The sequence below is a fragment of the Micropterus dolomieu genome, linkage group LG08 (genome assembly GCF_021292245.1).
Source record: "Micropterus dolomieu isolate WLL.071019.BEF.003 ecotype Adirondacks linkage group LG08, ASM2129224v1, whole genome shotgun sequence".
NCBI lineage: Eukaryota > Metazoa > Chordata > Actinopteri > Centrarchiformes > Centrarchidae > Micropterus > Micropterus dolomieu.
This window is the reverse complement of record NC_060157.1, coordinates 27,161,167-27,181,573: the sequence shown is the minus strand read 5'-3', so window position 1 is coordinate 27,181,573 and position 20,407 is coordinate 27,161,167. Positions and strand designations below refer to the sequence as shown.

General features: G+C 39.7%; 1 protein-coding gene across 2 annotated transcripts in view; it reads right to left on the bottom strand.

Annotated features, from left to right (window-relative positions):
* The window catches only part of nphp4 (nephronophthisis 4), a 178,182-nt gene extending 158,275 nt beyond the window's left edge, over positions 1-19,907 (bottom strand). For both annotated transcript variants that reach the window (XM_046056486.1, XM_046056485.1), the window contains exons 1-2: positions 19,763-19,907; positions 14,650-14,786 (exon numbers count right to left, since the gene is read on the bottom strand). In XM_046056486.1, coding sequence (XP_045912442.1) covers positions 14,650-14,786; positions 19,763-19,838 — 213 coding nt within the window. In that variant the 5' untranslated portion in view covers positions 19,839-19,907. The remainder of the gene's footprint in view (positions 1-14,649; positions 14,787-19,762) is intronic.
* Positions 19,908-20,407: the final 500 nt, after the last annotated feature.

Sequence of the window (20,407 nt, the reverse complement as noted above, 5' to 3'; positions counted from 1 at the left end):
GTGCGCACTATACTGTTACAGTGAGGTGGAAAAACGACATCTATCTTGCAGACAAATTATGGCCTTAATATGAGGGCACAAAATAACTTATTTACATATTCACATGTTTACGGCATCTCGCTGCTTTGTTTGACTGAATTCTCTTGTGATGGTGTATATGTAATTTGTTCTCAGGTCTCTTGTGTACCAACAAAACATTTCAACAGGTTATGTCATGTCAACTTCTGTCTTCGGTGATCTCATCCACCCATTGTCGCTATTTTTGTTGAGGATGGATTCTGGCTGCGGTACGGAAAGATGATGTCCAGCATGCAAATTTCACATACAAAGCTCAGGTGTTTCTTCAATGTCCTCAATGTGCAAAAAACACCAGATCTTTTAGAGGTAACCAAAAAATTTGCAATGTGGGTCTGGATGACAAATGCACTATTAACATATATCTAATAAATCAGCTCACTGTTCCTATTCTTCAGTTTTCATTTATTTTTGCATTGTGATGTACCACGTCGTAGTTTTATTATGTAGTTTATATGGTAATATAGATGCTCTTTTTTTCCTTTGTCCCTCTGTTTATTTTTCTACTTGTATCTTTATCTATCTATTTTACTATGCATATGCATACCGAGCATCGTGGACATAGAAGTTTCCTCCGGGCGGAATAAAGCCTTATCTTGCCTTATCCTATGTCGGATCATTGGCTGCATTTCATACAGCTGGTGTAAATTAGCTTTGTATAGTTTTCTGAGAAAAACATTATGGTGTCTTTGAATTAACCATTAATCATCCAAAAACCTTCGGCTTTCGGTGAGTGGGAGCAAGCAGCACAACTATGACAAGATATTTTCAAATAAGTTCTTTCGGCGACATCCAGATTATAATTATGATTGTGTGATTTTCAACACTGTCGCTGCTCTCGCCTTTTTTCTCCACTGCAGCCAGTGCAGGGGGGGGAAGATGACAGGAGAATGGTGTTGTCTCTTGTTGGACAGGTTTGCCATGAAGTGTTTCAGAGTGAAAATAAAAGAAAGACAGAGAGAAAGTTGTTTATAAGAGAACATCAGTTAAAGTGCTGCTTTCTGTTCTCTGCATCCATCTCCTCACTCCCCTCCTCCGAGTTTCTCTTTCATTTATTTCATTGCTCTTTTCTCACTCCGTCAGTTTCTCTCTCTCTACCTCTCTTGTTTGCGATCCTCTTTCTTCTCCCTCTCGCCTCTGTCTGCTGCCGTCACAGATTTCTTCCTCCCTCGCCTGAAATATGAATATTTTAGAGCTAAGAAGCTTAAAGGGAACAATGAAATGGCCCCCAAGTTAAATTATACTCTATTTCCAGAGTCACAGAAGAGGGACTTTACTGAGTGATGAGCACACCGGTGCCACGTGGGTGTGTCTTTCTCTTTTTCACATACATATAAGCTTGTTGTTTCCTGCTTTTATGTCATTTTTGTGAAATTCCCACCGATCTTGCTTCTAGAATTGCTAAGCGAGGCAGTGACACTGCAACCAATCAACATGGTCCCTTCAGCGATTATAATGTACACTTGACACCTGGGTTAGAAAAAGTGGAAGTTCTTTGGAGCTAATATGCCTAAATGCTGTTTGTATCATTAAAGGAAAAGGAAGGCAGAGGCAGAATGAGACTAATTTGCATGCTTTTTAAAGCAGTTTGTTTTAGAGCTTTGTTAACAGAGTAAACAAAAGCAGTGTGTTGTAAGAAGAGTTGGTGGTGGGTTTTCTGTCTCACAAATAGACGAGTCACCCTAGTGTGGGTGTTGTAAAAGGGAAATTAAACATTGTGCTAAAAACTGAGAGAAAACATTTAGAAGCTAGTGCATCACTATTATCTGCGATGGTTGCTCCTCATGGCTATTAGTCTGCAAGTGCATCAAGTGCAAGCCAAAGCCGACTTCCTACCAATACAGCCTTGAGGGCTCAACAGAAATGTTTCTTAAACTGCAAAACCCACATTTCTAACGTGTCTGCAGTCTTGAGGAAAAATGACCATATTCCTTTGAAATCTGTGTTGGGGATAAAGTGCTCGCCAGCAAGCCAGATAGCACTGGTGGAAAAACTTATCTTACATTGGATAATAAAAAACCCTACAAAAAATACAGGCAATACATTTCTGTGGAGGACTGTAATGCATAATGTTTGCTGAAGAGGTTTGAATATGATTTCAGTCCACATGAATGGTATAAACTCAGACACATTTTTGCCTTTTTTTGTTTTGGGGGTGTGGGATTTTTTTTCCTGCCCTCATCTGAATTTCAACCAAAAATAAAATGACAAAAAACCTCTGAAGTACAAAAGTAGAAGATCATTTCTTCACTTGAGTATTCACACCTGAAAATGGCATTATCGCTGTGAAATATTAACAACAAAGATCCTCTTAGATTCAATTTACCGGTCCAACTGCTGGAGAGAAAGTGGGAGACAGAGGGGTGAAGATGAAATATTAGTAAGCAAAACTGATTTAGTTGCGGACATTGTCATTTTAACAGAATGGAAGTGCTGAAAAAGCAAGATAGTCATTTATAGCGAATGTAGAAATAATAGCTTAAATGTAAAAGCAGGAGGCAGCTGCCTCATTGTGTGAGTTTGAGGAAAATGAGTGTAGATTTTCAGAGGCGGATAAATTAGTTTCTGAAGGTTATTCCTTTGTGCTCAAAGGGCAGGAGAGAAGTGAGAGAGCTTTTTAACTGCTGCAACTGAGACAGAACCTCAAGACAGCAAATGGGTCTTGACCCTGTAATCACTGTATAGGGACTTCATAAATGGTCGTGACAGGGCGTAGGGGCACTGATCAATACCAGGTCAGAAGTCCCAATATGGGCTTCTGAAACCTGTTAAATACTACCAATGGTGTATTATTGGATGACATTCTTATCCAATGCCAAAGAGCATCTTTGAACAGAGACAGGGGTTAAAATATTTTCGGGTTTTGGACTGTTGGTGGCTCCACTGAAACTCAGTCTAAATTATGCTTTACCAACAATTTAAAAGGACTCACAGAAGCATAGAGTCTAAATAGATGCAATTGCACATATCTGGACTAAACTTGAATAACACAGTTATCATGTATCATTATCATCTTACTGAAAGGAAAATGTCTTCGTGTTCATTTGGAAGAGCAGTGATGACCAAGCTGCCAAAGCAGAGTTTAGCTGAACTATATAATCAGCAAAGTAGACCTAATAAACTGTTGTGTTCCGCTTGTTGTAATGGAGACTCTGGGCCCTATTTAACAGCTCGAAAATATACTGAGCTTTAATTTTGTCAGACATGCTTATAAATGCCATATGCTTTGAATTAGGGGTGTGACGGTGCACTTAGGTCACAAGATGAAACCCAATATTGGGTTCACGAGAACGAGACAATATTTTAACACAATTTTTAAGAAATCTTCAATATATGTCAGCAGCATTGAATTTTCATATTGCAAAGGTTTTTGGAAAGTTTGACTTCAGTATGCCTCTTTTTACTAGGTTTTAATAAAATCAGAAGAATTCATGAAAGTTTTTGAGGGGGAAAATTGTTTATTTAGGAATTATTAGTATTTTCAGCGTTGGGGTCTGTTGAAAATGAGTGTAAAGAGAAGTGTGAGATGAGTTGGGAACTAAAAGAGTCAGAATTTCATATATGCCAGCGTATTAACAGATATGATGTTTATCATGTTTACTGACTGCACAAGAATTACTGGTGTCTGTAAGTACTTAATTCTAGTCAGATCTGACCACTTTTCAGTCCTTGCCATTTAATTTCTTCCTTTACATTGGCCTTCCTATATAAAAAAAACAATTGGCCAATGCTAGAAAATACTTGCTATAATAAAAGCCAAAAACATCAAACTAGATTTTTTCCCCCAGTATGGCTCCAATAAAAACTGTCAGCTATTCATCTGTAAGTTTTTGTGTCAGTACTTTGTGAAATCAGTGTGTAGGCTGTTGTAAAAGGCAATAATAACTCTACAGATGGCAACTGTCATCTCAAGGGGTGTATGTGAGTGTGTGAGAGAGAAAGAGCAAGAGAGTGTGAGAGAGAGAAAGCAGGTGAAATTATGTCCCACATGAGTTTTGTATAAGCCAATTACCAAGTGAGTTACACAACTCTGGCCTTTTTCTCTTACCTTTGAAAAACAGCAAACAAAAGAAAAATGCTTCTCTGAGTTTTTGTGAAAGTCACACAATGGAGAAGATGCTTTCCATGTTTTAACCAAATGATAACACAGCACTCAGGACACTGGCCTACACATCTGCATCTATGTCAAGACATGTACGTGTGTGTGTGTGTGTGTGTGTGTGTGTGTGTGCTACCCACACGGTGGATATTAGCTCCCCCATATTGAGGGTGAGTCATCCATGGCAAGAAACTGTGGCAGCATCATTAGCATGCCGCTCTCATCCTCCCACTCCGCTACTCCTTAACAGATTTTAACTGGCACAGCGCTTCCACCGATAAATCACTGTTGCCTTACTGTTGAAACACTCCCATAATTCACAACCAAAAATATTAAGGCAAACACACACACACACACACACACACACACTCATACTGCTGCTTTCCTATTTCATACCACGTGTCCCTGAGCTTAACATAACTCATGCCACTTTCATCCACTGCACATATTGCACCACCACCACCACGAGTATATTACTGGTTCCACTTGGAAAGAAACCCTAATGCACAAACACAAATATATAATTTCTTCTTTTTCCTTTGAAAACTCTGTAATTTCCTAAAAAAAAAAGCTGCGCACTGTAGTTTTTAGCAACAGTTACTATAATAGGAGTAATGTGCACTCACTGGGGACTATCTTCAGCCAAAGGTTAATGTACAGTACCATGTACAGGTATTTGGCATGTGTGGAAAAATGCTGTGAGGTAAAAATGCTTTCAAAGACTGACATTTTTAAGGAGACCTATTATATCCAGTCCTATGTTATAGTTATGTGACTCATCTATGGCAGCTTTGCATGATTCAAAGTGCAAAAAAATTATTTTCTATCTTATACTATTATGCAGGTCTTCAATTCAGCCTCTGTCTGAAACAAGCTGTAGATGTCATGTTTAGGCCTGGAACGATTCATTGATCAAATTCGAATACTAACACAAATTCTTTGTATCAATGCTTTGTTTAATCCATAACTATATAGCTGCTGGGCCGCCGCCAAGCAAAAGTACTTCTTAAAAGATGCATCGATGAAATAATCTGTAGAAGCTTCGAATACTAGCTGTTAGCTGCAGCCATAGTCATATTTAACATGAACATCTGACATTGTAACGTTATAGATATGCCAGAAAATATGACAAAAGCATTTTTTAAAAAAGCATAAAAAAAAAAAAAGCAATGTATTTATTTGGAAAAATATAAATCAAATTCATATTTGCTATGGCCACATCATGCCTTCGAAACAGCATAGATTCTTGTAGGTACAAGTTTGCACAAGGTTTTTGAAGGAACTCAGAAATAGGTAGTTTGAAATTCCGCTTGCTTCTCTCTCTCCTTGCAATCCCAGGCAGACTCAATAACGCTGACATCATGGTTCTGTGGGGGCCATAATATCAATTCCAGGACTCCTTGTTCTTCTTTACGCTGAAGACTTTTCTTAATGACTTTCGCTGTATGTTTGTGGTTGTTGACATGCTGCAGAATAAATATTTAAATTTATTATTATAAATTTATTTACAATTAAAAAAATTTTAAATTATTTGTGTTTTCATTTGCTTTAAATTCAGGTATGATGAAGGTATGATGCAAATTAGCGACAACAGGCATAAACAAGAAACCAGTGCTTGCAAAAGGTTCCTAGGTACATATTGAATATTCACAAACAGGCATTGGGGGAATCCATCGGTTATCTCAGCTGCAGTCTGAAAGAAAGAGGTGTGATGCTTCACTGTTACCATTCTTGTACCGCTCTCCAGACCTTCAGCAAACAACCTGCATTCTGCTGCAGCCAAGTATTTCAAATTTTGACTCATCAGCCTAGAGACTCTTCTGCAGCCCAGTTCCTGTGTTTCTGTGCATAGTTGAGTTGCTTGGCCTTGTTTCCATATCTGAGGGATAGCTTTTTGGTCTGCCAGTCTTCCACGAAGGCACTTCTGCCCAGACTTCTCCGGACAGTAGATTGGTGTACCTGCTATTTTCTGCCAGATCTGAGCTGATGGCACTGCTGGATATCTTCTGATTGCGAAAGGAAGTAAGCATGATGTGTCTTTCATCTGCTGCAGTGAGTTTCCTTGGCCGACCACTGCGGCTACTGTCCTCAACATTGCCTGTTTTCTTGTGCTTCTTCAAACGAGCTTGGACAGCACACCTGGAAACCTCTGTATGCCTTGAACTGTCTGCCTGGGAGAGACATTGCTGATGCAATTTAACTAGCTTGTGTCTTAATGCTGTGCTCAGTCTTGCCAATGTGCATGACTTTTGACAGTAAATCGTCTTCAGCAGCCTCACTGTTAGCTGAGTTTTGCCGTTCCTCACCCAGTTGTATTCTTCCTACACAGCTGTTTCTGTTTCAGTCAAAGATTGTGTTTCAACCTGCATATTGAATCGGTGATCAACAGCACCTGTTTGGTATAATCATACACCTGACAATACGCCTGCAAAATCCCTGACTTTGTGTACCTAGAAGAATTTATGCAGTTTTGAATTTAAAGGGTGTCACACCAAATTATTGATTTGATTTAGATTTTTCTTCTGTTCATTCACTTTGCCTTTTGTTAAATGATATAATCTATTAACATTTCTATATTTGACAGCATTCTAACTTTATTTTTTCCACACCTGCCTAAACCGTTTGCACAGTACTGTACATTTGGTGCTCTATTGAGTATTTACGGCAGCAGGATGATGTGTGTGGGGTTGACTCAAAATAAACTACAGTGCCCATGTGTATCGTAATGAAGGGATATGTCACCCAGTGCAACAGTGTGACTTATTGATGTGCTAATATGTTTCCTGGCACAGAGGGAAAAGTTAGCTACCCAGGCAAAACATATTACTAAGATCAATACATTGTTGTTTATTTATGGGATTAGTTGACAATACAAAAAAAACCACCAGCAGTATCCTTTGGCCTTTGAAAAACAGTTGCAAGATAAAAATAGTGTGACAAATCTGGTCACAACTAATGATTTCATCAGAAAGCTACAATCTTAAGACAGCACTGTGCTAAAGATGAATAAAGATCCATTGGAAGCATTTTGTTTGGTCAGAAAATATCTGTATATTATATAGCAGTCTTTAATGGTTCATTCAGTTTGTTAGAAAGGCTTTAGTTGCCTTTGTGCTTTGTTCCGCTAACTGTCAGAACTTTGAGGGGGTGCTCTTAACCCCACTTAACTAGATTAGTTAACCTTACAACTGAGGTTGTGACATCTATCTGATTCACACTGGATAATAAGGACAAGGTTACTTCATTACTCACTAAAATAGATAATTACTGGAATTTACACAGTTTATGCGCATGGCAAATTTACATAGATCATGATGGTGATTTCTGGGTCCCTAAAAATAGTAGTCCCACACAAGCAATGCTTTAATACAGGGAAGGCAATGATATCACTCCTTTTATTCAACATTACATTAACAAAGTGGCCAGTGTTAGATGACTAAGGGCATAATTTCCAGATGCTATTGTGGTAAATAATGACTTCTGGTCAGCATCAGCAACATCTGTTTCTGGAACTACAGCAGCCACAGTGACAATTCATGCTGCAGGCCTGACGGCACCTGATGTGACCTGAGAGTGAAGTTTATCTTATCCTGCTGATAATCAATAAGGCTGTGCCGTAGGGACCAGCTGAATTCCCAAATAACTAATGGTTATTTGCGTGTTGAGATGGCAATAGCTTGAATTTTGTAAAACAATACTCTGGGGTGTGTGTGATGTTCCTTTGCACTTGAGAAGGAATAAGTAATATGAGCCTTCCTTTATCCCATCACACAGTCTGAGATTCAAACGTACCATATATCAGAATCAGAAACACTTTATTGTAGGGTATGGCATTCATACATAGCATTTGCTCTGACAAAGGGTGCAGTGAGTCCCAAAACACTTCCGCTACATCTATCTGAGAACAACGCTGTGAGACAGTTTGGTCAGATTCTCCAAATACATTACTTCAACAGAGGAAAAACAGAGAAAAACAGCAGTGACTGTGAGACTTTAAGTTTATTTTAGCTATCTTTCCTTATTCAACCACTGTGCATTCTCTGTCTTGTCTGACTTACAGGCTCTATAAGCAGTGGCAGTCTGTTTTGTCTTATCATTTGGATCGTCAGTCATTACAAAGACCTGAATTTTATGAATACTTGATGTGAGCCAAGTGCATTAAATCCCATTCCTTTACACTCAGTTGGTTACAGTGGTTACAGGCCTAATTATGAGGAGAAGGCACTCAGCTGGCACATTAGGAGGTGCAGCCAAACTCTGTGTCCTTAGAGAACAATGTGCAAGACACCTCCTTATTTCAGAAATGTTCAACCTCCTTTGTCTTTTTTTTTTTTTTTTAAATAGTACCGCATCCACAGGGGAAGTCCTACTTTGAGTGAGTTTTCTTCTTTTAGGACAAATGAAAACTTCCTGGAGCTTTTCTGCCAAAGTCTTTCTCCATTCATTAAATCAGCCTACAGCGGTTTGTTCTGCCTGCGGCGTGGCACCGGTCCTTGCCTGCTCCTCTACTCCTCTTCATTGTCTTCTGTTCTCCCCGGTCTTTTGATCAGAAGCCAAGACGTTACATAATTTCTGACAAGATCTCCTGTCCTTTCATAAGGAGTGATAGATTTTAATAAAGATGTACGTGAACAGTTGCTACGAAGTTAGTCAGGTGATGTAGCCTCTGGCTTCCCTCAAACTTTGAGACGGCAGTTCAAACAACCCTAAAGATGAAGAGTGTTCATTTTTTTCAAGTGGAGCTCAGAGTGCATTTGTAGAGGTCAGAAACCACAGTTCAGATAAGCCCAGGGCAAGTTAAAGTATGCTATGAAGCTATGGAAAGCAGCTACAGTAGTTAACATGAAAAGCACATTAGCTAGGGCACTGGCTGTATAATAAATGGGAAAGTGGACTATAAAGAGAAGCCACACTCTGTGATAGTTTGTTGGGCTAAAAATAGCAATACTTATGGGGAGATTATGTGACGACTGTATGTCAGACTGGCAGGCAGCATAAAGGATTCGTTTCATGCTGCACTGTACATTCATCCCCCACCCCATTCCTCTTCATTTGTGTCACTCCATTTCTGCCTCGATACCAAATTAAGCACAGATAAGCTGGCATGGAGTCACAAACACACACGTGCACATATTCTCTCATGCAACGGTAGAACGGAGTTGGCGGGTGAGGTGTCAGCATCACTTCAGAGACAGCTTGATGACAATCCAGCTGGAGTCACACTTTTAAAGGTCACACACAGATCACACACTTTTTCTTTCTGTCTCCTCTCTCTCTCTCTCTCTCACACACACACAAACATACACGCACAGTTTAATTAAAAGCTGTAATCAAGCTGACTTCTGCACGTATTAACACCTCACACAGTCACGAGAATGTCATCATATCACTGAAGTTATAAAAGTCTGGAACATTTAACTAATCTACGCAACTCAGACTGGTTGTGAAGACAAAAAAACCGTGAATGCCAAAATTAGGAAATTATTCATGCTAACATGACACTTACCTCACAGTGGAAAAGGAAGGCAAATTTGTAGCCTAGTTCCCATCGTTTGTATTTAGGTGCTGCCAAAACCCACTGCCACTACTTATTTACCCATGTGCATGTCCAAATATCACACACGTGGATGTCAATAGATATAACCGGACTTTTTTGGTGAAAAGTTCACCTTCACATACAGCTTTCAGCTTACCAGTTGATCTACATTCCAACCCTTACCTATTGTCAGGATATCTGGGTACAGGCCAAAATAAATAAATTGCAAATGCAAGCAGCAAAAATGTGTTTCTGGGCTAATCTTTAGAGACAAGGTGAGGAGCTCAGATATCGGAACTGAGCTGAGAGTAAAAACACTGCTCATTCATAGTGAAAGGATACAGGAAATAATTAAAAGAGGCAATTGAGGTGGTTCAATCATCTTATAAAGATGTCTCCTGGATTCCTCCCTTCGGAGGTATTCTGGAAATATCCAACTGGGAGCAAAAAAGGGGCAGACCCAAAATACACTGGAGAGATTACATCTCCCACCTAGACTGGGAAAGCCTTGGGTTCCTCTGGGAAGAGTTGCATGTCACTAGGGCAAATGATGTCTGGTCCAGACCCAGAAAAGCTATGGGTATGGATGGCTGAATGGATAGGACTGTTTACTGTGTTTTGTTTGTTAATCAGGCATATTATACACAGGCATACAGGAAACAAGGTTTCCTTTGTGCACCACAAAGAATCTGCTACTAGCATGCACAGTGTTGTTGTGGGATTTTTACTGATGCTTGTAACTACTCTGACTCTATTACTGACAGTACTGTATCTTATACTGTATATACTTGACACTACAGAGCAGTACTATTTATAATTTTAGACAGGCCTGGTCAAATGAGCCCCACAAGCAAGCCCCTGGAGGTCTGAAATATCATTGTCAGTGTGGTGCTGGCAGTTGAGTTTGTACCTACGGGAGTACAAAATGTTCCTCAGCAAATTTAATGGCAATCTGCCTATTAAATTTGTTTTTTTCCTACTGTGTCCATTTATTAATTAATGCATTCATTTCTCTCTCTCAGTTCCTTCTTTTTTTGGTCACATAATCTGCACTGGTCCCTTTCAGAGACTTAGCGGAAATCTGGGCAAGTTACAGGGGGATAAATCTCCATAAAGCCTCCCTTTTAATATAACTATATTTAAATAGGCTTGCTACCCCCTAAAGAACTGGCTACCTCCAGAGGGTATGTGGGCAGAACTGAAAGGGAAGCAAACTTGGACCCACAAAAGTGCCTTCACATAATGGTCTGAGGGTTGCTCCTAGGCGGGTCAACATTATATGCTCAATAACATACTAAAAGGGAATAGAAGAAAAGCAAAACATGCACAAATTATACCTGCGACTACAGAAGCACATGCACGCACACACACACACACAGATGAGTTATGAAAGAGGGGCGTGTCATAATGGTGTTCTGTGTCTTTGCTCATGTTATGTGAATCCATTTATAAGTTATGACCCTTTTTGTTATAGGCCACTTCCATTGCCATGACGCCCTTTAGTAAGTTGGCATGAACAGAAACACACACCTTCACTCACACACACTTAACCTTAGCTTCGCTTAGCGAAAAACTGTTGGTGAGAACGGTGAGGAAATGCTTGTGGACCAACTGACTGACAGAGTAAGCCAGAGAGCTGCTGGTTGTAGATAAAAAAGGAAATGCACTTGACATGTCTGTTAGGCCTCGAGGATGCACACAATGCGTTTTGGTAAGGAAAACATAACTTTTGTTTATTTAGATTTTAAGAAAACTCCACAGGGCATGTTTAACCTTTAAATTTAAACCAGTGAAAACAAGTACAGCTAAAATCGAACCTCTAGCTGAACCATCATATAGACCAGAAACCTATGACCAGCAGTATTCTATTCATAGTTTTCACGTGACGTCACATTCCAAGGAAATCGCTCCCTTGGAGGGAAAAAAGACGTTATTTCCCGCTGCCTGCCAACCAATAAGCAAGTGATACACTGTTACTTTGAGTTGCTGGAAATGCTGGATGGTTGTTGTGCTTTCTGATTTACTAATCAAGGAGGAGAGAAGCCTGGGCTGTGTTGGTGAGGTGAGGGATTCTCCACAAGGTAAACGTAAACATACCGCAGTCGAGCGGCGGCAGGGACCTGGCAGTTTTTAACGGTAGAAATGCGGCAGCGTTTCTTTTTCTTAAGTTGAAAGGTGATCCAAATAAAATTTGACTGCTTTTGCAGCGTCGCAATGGGGGAGTGTTGTCTGGGTCTGTTGTTTTGCCCTCCAGGTAACCGCGCATGTCATGTTGTTGTAGGATTGTCACCAGCAGGTTGTAAAGTAGTCCGAATTATTAGCATGATAATCTGCATAAGTACCCGCAAACTTCGGCTGGCCCCCCTCACATTCACAAACATTTCAATCCATCCTGAATCTGGTCAGAACAATCACAAACGCTTATCTAATATGGGGTGGGTTTAATACCATGACTGACAGAGGAGTGCCATTGAGACATCTCTCTAATAAAGAGGGTAGTCTGTGTGTGTGTTTCCATTATGTCAGGAATCGTTCATCCAATCAACTTCAAACGTGGCGGGTGTGTTGCTGCGGACCCAAGGCAGTGCAGTTTCGCGTTTGGTGCAATTCGAACACGCAACATGGTCAGAATTAATAAATACAGTAGAGCACTGAGCGGAGCAAATCAACAAATTAACGTTTAAGAGACGTGCTCACAATAAAGCATGTACTGGAGTGAGTGTGTCCCGGCGATTAATCCACATCCATCAACTGATGATCTCATTCAAGGGAATCCAATCTCACGTTTCCTCAGGCTTTTCTGAAGAGGTGTGACACAGACTATTTTAAATGTCTTTCAGAACTTTTCACTGTAAAAGTTCGCAATTCGATAATAAAAGCATTGCTGTAAAAAAACTTTATCGGGTTTTTATTTTGTAGGCACAATCACTTAAGAGGAAGCGATTATGTGTGTAACTGTTGCTGTCATGAGATCTATTTTTTTTTTTTTACCAGCCCCTACAAAAGTATTTATTTATTTGGCCAGCGTGACGCCTCTTGCCGACCACTGCTATAGGTGAAACCAATGTGAGATGCACATTTTGACATCGGCGCCTGTGAACCGGCACTGCGCTAGTTTTCATAAACAATCAAGATGGCTGCTTCTGATGTGGAACTGTTTCTGATGAATCTGCTGTCACGTCAGTATTGAAAAAAATTGGACGGTATATTTTCTGTCTTTGCTGTATTTCTGACAGGATTTGGTAAGTTTAATACACCAACTACGCTACAATACACGTTTGGTTTTGCTCTGATTGGTTGTAGGTCTATGTCCAGAGGCATTTTGGTCTTTGCTTGTTAAAAATTCCCGTTGGAAATCAAAAATGAACAAGGTTACAGACTACTCTGCATTTGCGAGATGCCAGGCTACCAAATTATGTAAGACTTTTTTCCCCCGTTTTCTTTTGAATTAGAATCACTTTTAATGGTCAGGTATCTATACACATATAAGGAATTTGAATTTCTGTACATACAATGAACAAGCATAAACAAACAGGACAACAAGCTAAACAACAAACTACAGTGTGCAGTACACATTTGTAGACAGCAAGATCAATCAATTTGCCTTTCAAATCTGGTTGTCACATTTTGCTTTGTGCTTGCTCTTTAAAGGAATAAAGTGTATTTAATATTGTTCAATGTTCTCAGATCACAGTTTGTGTTATTTTTATCTCTTGTTGTTTCCTTTTATTGATCTATCTATGTTGATCTGTTGCCCACATATAACCACATTGCCTATGAGTTTTTGAGTCGTGTGTACGAACTGGGGAAGCTGCAAATGAATTGTGCTTCTTGGGATCAATAAAGCTGTCTAAATCTGAATCTGATGTTCCTGTTTTTACAAAGCTTCCAATGTAGAGATCATATTTTGTAAGAATTAAATAAATGTTATTTAACTGTAACTTTCCAACCTTTATATTTTCCACACCTTTCTTAAAATACACATTGAAAAAAAAGTTTTAACACTGTTAACTCTACACTGCCATGAACACTTTAAGCCACCATTTTATGGTAAAGACCTTTTCCATGCAGATTCTTCACTCCTCTAACAAAATAACCACCTTAGCTGAAAGCCACCTGCAGTTCTGTAAAACAAATGTTTAGGCAGTTGCTCCATCTTAGGTACACTTAGTATAAATATAGACCATTTGCTCCACTTAATAAAGTCTAAACACTCCCTCGATCCTCTGTGTTTGAGTTTAAGGTTCTCGCCCAGCAGTATCAAAGAGCAGCGGGAAAGAGATACGGAGTGACAGTGTTGTCATATCAATTCTCATCCCTACTAAAGACACATCTCACTTAGGCTGAAGGGAACAGATAGGGCCCATGCAAAGCCACTGTACAAATAACTGCTAGTCCATAGTTGCACCTGTCAAATATGGTTAACCATCCGGGTTTCCGTAGACAAGCGAAAGGGAAGAGAATAGATAAGCTCCATTTACTTTGGGAGGTGATGTGCCTTAAATTGCAGTGGCAGCTGTAAAAGCTTGTGCTTGCACACTAAAGAAACGGAAAGTGAGATAAAGGAAAGCATCGGGGTGGAGAAAATAATCTCGGCAGAGGTGTGTCAAGGCCATCATGGCCATCTTTAATTTGAGGAGTGTAGTGAACTGTTACCTTAGAAGGATGAAATGTTGCATTCATATCACAAAACTATATGGTGATTTATTTTCCCTTGTAAGCACACCATATATATTCAAAGCATGGATTTTCTCAACAGGACATCTATTTTAAGTACACAAGCAATTCAAAGGCTCAAACTGTAGACCCACAGTATGAGAATATCATAAGGCGATTTGGCGTGATTGGACAACTCTTGTGCCAAACTGTTACTGTCCTGTGTCATGTGCCATGTGCATGGATTCTCAAGGCTGTGTGTGTTATGGAAGTCTGGCCTTACTGTGTTATGGCAGTCAGCATTGATCAGCTGCAGCAGCTGGCTCTCAAACTTCTCCAGGGACGGCTGGAGGTTGATGGTCAGTCTGTTCAGAGAGAAGGGCAGCATCTTGAGCAGCTGAGGCCTCAGCAGAGCATCTCCTGGTGACAGTATGAACATAGCATCAATGTATCAACATGCCATGACATTTTACATGATTTTATCTTATTTAGATTACTTCTTGTAATTCGTCATGTTAATTTTGTTTTCGGGTTCAGTTCTGTTGGGATTGCTGTTGAGGATAAACAACTGAAAAATAAATCTGTGAAACAAGTTGTGAAATATATTTCCGTAAATGCCTTTTCGTGACCCATTTGCAGAGTTCCCTGACATTCCCCATAGTCCCTAGAAAATTTATCATGGCATCCCAATTCTAGAAAACTAAAGAAAATGCATGGTTTGATACAGTTTTACAGCTATGCTGATTTTGTGCCTGCCTTATCATAGAAAGTGAGCGGAACTCCAAATAACTTTAGCAGTAGTGTCTATTCAGCACCAAAGTGTTGGCTTCCAGAAACACTTGCAGTTTCATGGCAGCTTTACTTATTAATATGTCTGCCTCACCCTGGACGTCAGAGATGCTCCACTTCAAATATGATATGCTCCTAGAATGTATGTTTGCCTTTTTCACCATGCTAGCAACATGATCTGTGGATGTAAATGTCAATCTGTTGATCAGGTTGGTCAGTTGGTCTACAATTTGGTTATATGCAGCAAAGGAACGCGCGTTGGAAACAAACCCGAGCCGCTGTGGTAAGGACTCAGTTCCTCTTCAGTCTGAGGTAAAAAGTCAGGAGCAGATGCTATTTGTATGAATTTCCATTTCCTACTCCCACATGTTATGCCTCTGAACAAGGATGCCTTAAAATACAAATTGCATCAGAACAAACACATTTTCACCTGTGCCACATTTCTTCCATTTTAATGATACAAAACCTTGGTGGGGTCCTTTAGTAAATGATGACAAATGCAATTTCAGTGGTCAGCAAATAAAAAAGGGCCACAAATTGTTAGTAAATATCCACTATAGTCTTGTTTGTTTAAATTGTAATCCTTTAGATTTCAGTCCGGATTGATTTCAAGAGTCCCTAGCTGCAGACAAAATGGTGGACATCCGCAAGATTACCTCTGCACACAGTTGACAGGAAATCATGTCATCTTCTCAGCTTATGCAGTCTTACTGTACAAAACATAACATTACATATTTATTTTGGTGGAACAAGTGATCTGGGGCACTGAATTTGAATCAGTGGTCTGTTTATCAGACCACAAATGCAACATGAATTAGGTTGGAAAAAAGACACCACCGGGGCGAGGTGTTTCTGATTACTGAACAAAAACACAACAACTTTATTCCCTGATTTTGGTAAAGCTGGATTATATTTTATGTAGAAAATATTTTCTGGTTTTCCCTTTCATGTCCCCAGCTGTTCTACTTCAACTCTCAGAGGCAACCGAAATCCTGCTAACTGTAGTTAGCCTGGACGGGGCGGGACATTAAAAAAAAAAAAGGTCTGACGCGCTACAGCAAACTTTACAATGTTGAACAATATGATTATTGACAAGTTAGATTAAACGATACAAATTAGAGATCAATGTAGAGCCCTTTTCTTGCACTAGGATTTAATGAATACAAAAACAACCCACAGAAATGTAACAGCTGTAATTAGTTTTAATATTCAACTAGTTATATGAAATTTTAATGAATACAGTAAATCATATACTAACAGCATACTATTAACAGAACATTATCATTTTTATTTAATGTTATACTATTATACAAATACACTCAGTTATACTAGTTCCTTCTCCAGGTTGTGGATGGTGCCTTTGCAGTGGACAGATGTTAGATTTACCCAGAGTCAGGATGCCATTGTGACAACATTTGCTCCTTCTAGCTGCCTCCCACTGAGAGTGACACGCTCCTTGTTCTGTTTTACATCTGTTGAACTAAAGTTATTGTTTTAAATATTGTTCAGTAATCTGGTTCACATAAAGTGTGCTGTGGGTTGTGTTGGTACTGCTGGTGTATCATGTATCTGTCCCTGGTTCAAAAACTACAAGTCCCAAAAATGCATCAATCACAGAAGAGTTTTCTGTGATGAGTGTTTTAAAAATCTGTTTACGATGGGGCAATCTCAGTATTTTTGGACTGGTGGCAAAAAAAAAAAAAATCGTTTAACTTTGTTGGAGTTGAGAAATACACATTTCAAAAGGTAAGTATTTGTAGATTTTCCTTGATAATCAAGCTAGATGACTCATAGTACCATTTGTTCCATTATATAACAAGCGCAAATCGCAATATTGTGCAAAATAATAGCAATATGACTTTTCCCGCTGTTGAGATGAGTGATTTCCTGTAAACTACAGAGGTGCCACTTGCGGAGGTCTGCCAGTATGTCTGCATCCAGGTCCCTCTTGTTGAATTGACAATGCCTGTAGTAACTGGAGGTAACAGCAAATGCGGTTTAAAACTGCAGGTCACAGAATTCTGGGGGTAATAATTCAGGCAGTAGCCGGTCTTTTTCCATCATTCTGCGAGCAACAATGAACTGATTTTATGCTGCACACGGCAAGAGTCTGCAAGCAGCGGGGCACAGTTAAAGGACATGGTTACCTCACTGAGAAGTTAGAGGTGTGCAGCTTATCGCCTGCAGCTCTTCATCAACAGCTCACTGTGGCTGCCCCTTCTTGTTCCATCACTCCCTAAAGTATTTCAAACTGGTCTGCTGTCAAAGAATGAACTACAGCAAGTAAGTGCTAATCTTACTGAGAAACACATTTCCTGTGACTATTTCAAAATAAAGGTTTCACCAGTTAAATGCTTTTAATGTGAAACTGCAGCAGTGGGAAATATTCGGTTTGCATTAGCAGTCACTTAAAAAATGCCACCACAAACACTTAGTTTGTAAATCAGCAAATATATAATATTGCAATACTTTTAGTAGTGGGGCATAGACTCAATCACCATGGTGGTAAAACATAGTAACTTAACAGACATTTATTTAAATAAAAATCTTCGACTTCGTTTAATGTCTACACCAGCTGTGTGACGGCTAATGGCTCAATTGCAAAACCTGAAGTGTCTATTTTATCGACCGACATTGAAAGCTGTGATAATAACTTAAGCCTCCCACCTTCACTAACTGCTAGCTTAACAAGGCTAAAGCAGAGGCATCGCAGGCAGTGAAAGTATAGGGGGTGTCAATGAGTGGTAAGGAGGATGTAAATTTGCAACATACACCATCAAGCAGATTTTTCCATACACAAAATACATTCCGTCAAGCATTCAATAATTTATTGTCATATTTCAAACTCCTTCATGAAGATATTGATGAGCTGGATGAGGAACATATTCCCTTCTTGGCAGCAAATGTTTAAACGATCAACCCACACTCTCATTATAAATATATTTAATTACAACTTTTCTGAGAGGCCGCAGCTTCATCTAAATGACAGCTCCACTGATTTGTGGTAAGCTGTCTAATGCCAGTCACTGGAATATTTACACCACAGAGAGAGATAACAGTGCTTGTGTCAAACAATCCAACAAAAATGCTTTCCATCGGGGTACTTCTTGTGAACTGAATCGATTGAAGAAAGCATCTCAGCCAATGGATAGAGCGGGGAAGCCTGTGAAGTCCACAATCACAACTTTCAGACACAACAAAGAGAAAATAGCCAGTGTGATTGTAATCTCTTCAAGACTAATGTAGCCATCAAGCGTTTCATTGCAGCCCTTGTCTCTAGAGTGCAGAGTTGGACTGTTCTGAATGCGGCGTGAATATCAAACCGGTGGCTGTGGTCTTAAAAGGCAGCTTAGGTCTCTGCTGCTCACAGCCCCAGAACATGAAGAGGATTAGCCAGCTACCATACCTCCCACTGACTCCCAATGATTATAGCTCTGCACTGTCAGACTTCATTACATTCCCCCTTAGAAACTTACTTTCTAAGTACTGCAGACATTTCAACTTCTGATGGAACTAAGTTTGCACAAAAAGCCACTATTAAGTAACATGATCAATGTCCTGCATGTTATATTGACAGCTGAAGAAAGACATGTGAGTGGTTGCTGAACATTATTATGTGAGTATACACCTGAAATAAGCTGAAAGTGTTGGATAGAGTCATGTCATCTTTTAATTACTGTAGTTTAGGTGACATCTTTGTTTACTTAAATGTGTTTGACAGCTGAATAGGGACTAAATGTGCACCGAGAGTATCTGCACAGTATCTGTAATGTAAGAATCAAAGCAGCACCACTAATGATTACCGAAACTACAACAATTCTTTAATGAGCTGCACAGTAAACACAGACTTAAGATGGGAATAGACAAGCTACATATGACCGACATCATTTGTTTGGTACTGTCTAAAAGGAGGCCATATTAAACGAACGAGTGAATACATTTGTAGTCCAATTAGAGTTGTGTCAATAGAAAGAGCCCCCAATCCTGTAAAAACAAAGATATGTGACTAACTCAAGAAACTGACAGACATTGACAGACAGTGTTTATCATGTAAATCCATGCTGCAATTTGTGCCAAAATGAAATGGAGGGAAAATGTTGAAATGGGCAACATGGACCATAAAGTCTGCATAGAGAGCTGGAGGTGAGTGAGGTAACCTTCAGGTGAGCTGTGGCTCCATAGTGAAACCCATATCTCAGGGGTTAGAATAACCCACTGTTTAACCATTTGCTTGCCATTTTCTGAATTTTTTTGTCTTGCCAATTTTCTATTCTATTCTATTTTCTATTCTCCCACTCACACGATGTCCACCACCTAATCATAAGGCAACCAATTTGAATTTCTAAACACAGTATGTTTTCATCGACCGACCATCAACACCAACTGATCCAGACTTCTCACACATTTTCCTGTTTTGTGAGTTTTCATCTTATCCCGATCATTTATCCATCTATTTCTACATTACAACCACACACTGCTTCACATTCCTAAAAGGTCTTCTAATCTTGCCAAACTTCTTAAAATCATCTTAAAAGAGCAGCTGGTAAAGTAGGGGAGCAAATCACTCATTCTTTGACCCTAGACCTTCTGAGTGATGTAAAGTTTACCTGTTGGAGAAGCTGCAAGCCCGGGAATGTTCTCATCTCCAGATACAAGCACATTCTCTGGAAGGAGGTGCATCATGGAAACCAGTGCGGGGTGGTTTTTTATGACACACTCCAAATGTGCTCCATCAACTGTCTTCAGGAGACTGCTGTCTGCAAAAAAAAAGAAATTTGTGTAGAATTATGTAATATTTCACATGAATTTCACGACAAACAGGCAAACTGCTAAACCTTTCCACCCCACCGTCATCCTGAACCCACCCAAAGAAACGTCATCCATCTCCTTGGTGCGTCAGAGTCTAATATTTTCCCAGAAGCAATGAGTCACCTGACAATATGACACCCAACACGCAGACACTTCCATTTTTCAATATTCCATTTGGGTGTTGGTGACCTAGGTGCAATGTTCCATTACACTGCGAGCACCGGTTTCCCGGCTAAAATGAAATGACAAGCATTCAACTTGGAAAACACGCTCCTCCAGTACAGCACTGCAGCATAGATGACACACAAGGTATGAGCAATGGGGCAGATGTTGTCATCTTTCAAACGGGTCATCCAATGACAAGTGACGACCCACAATTCCTGCCATCAACACAAAGCACAGACCATTTGGAAGTTGAACAAAGTGGTGTTTGATGCGCTGCG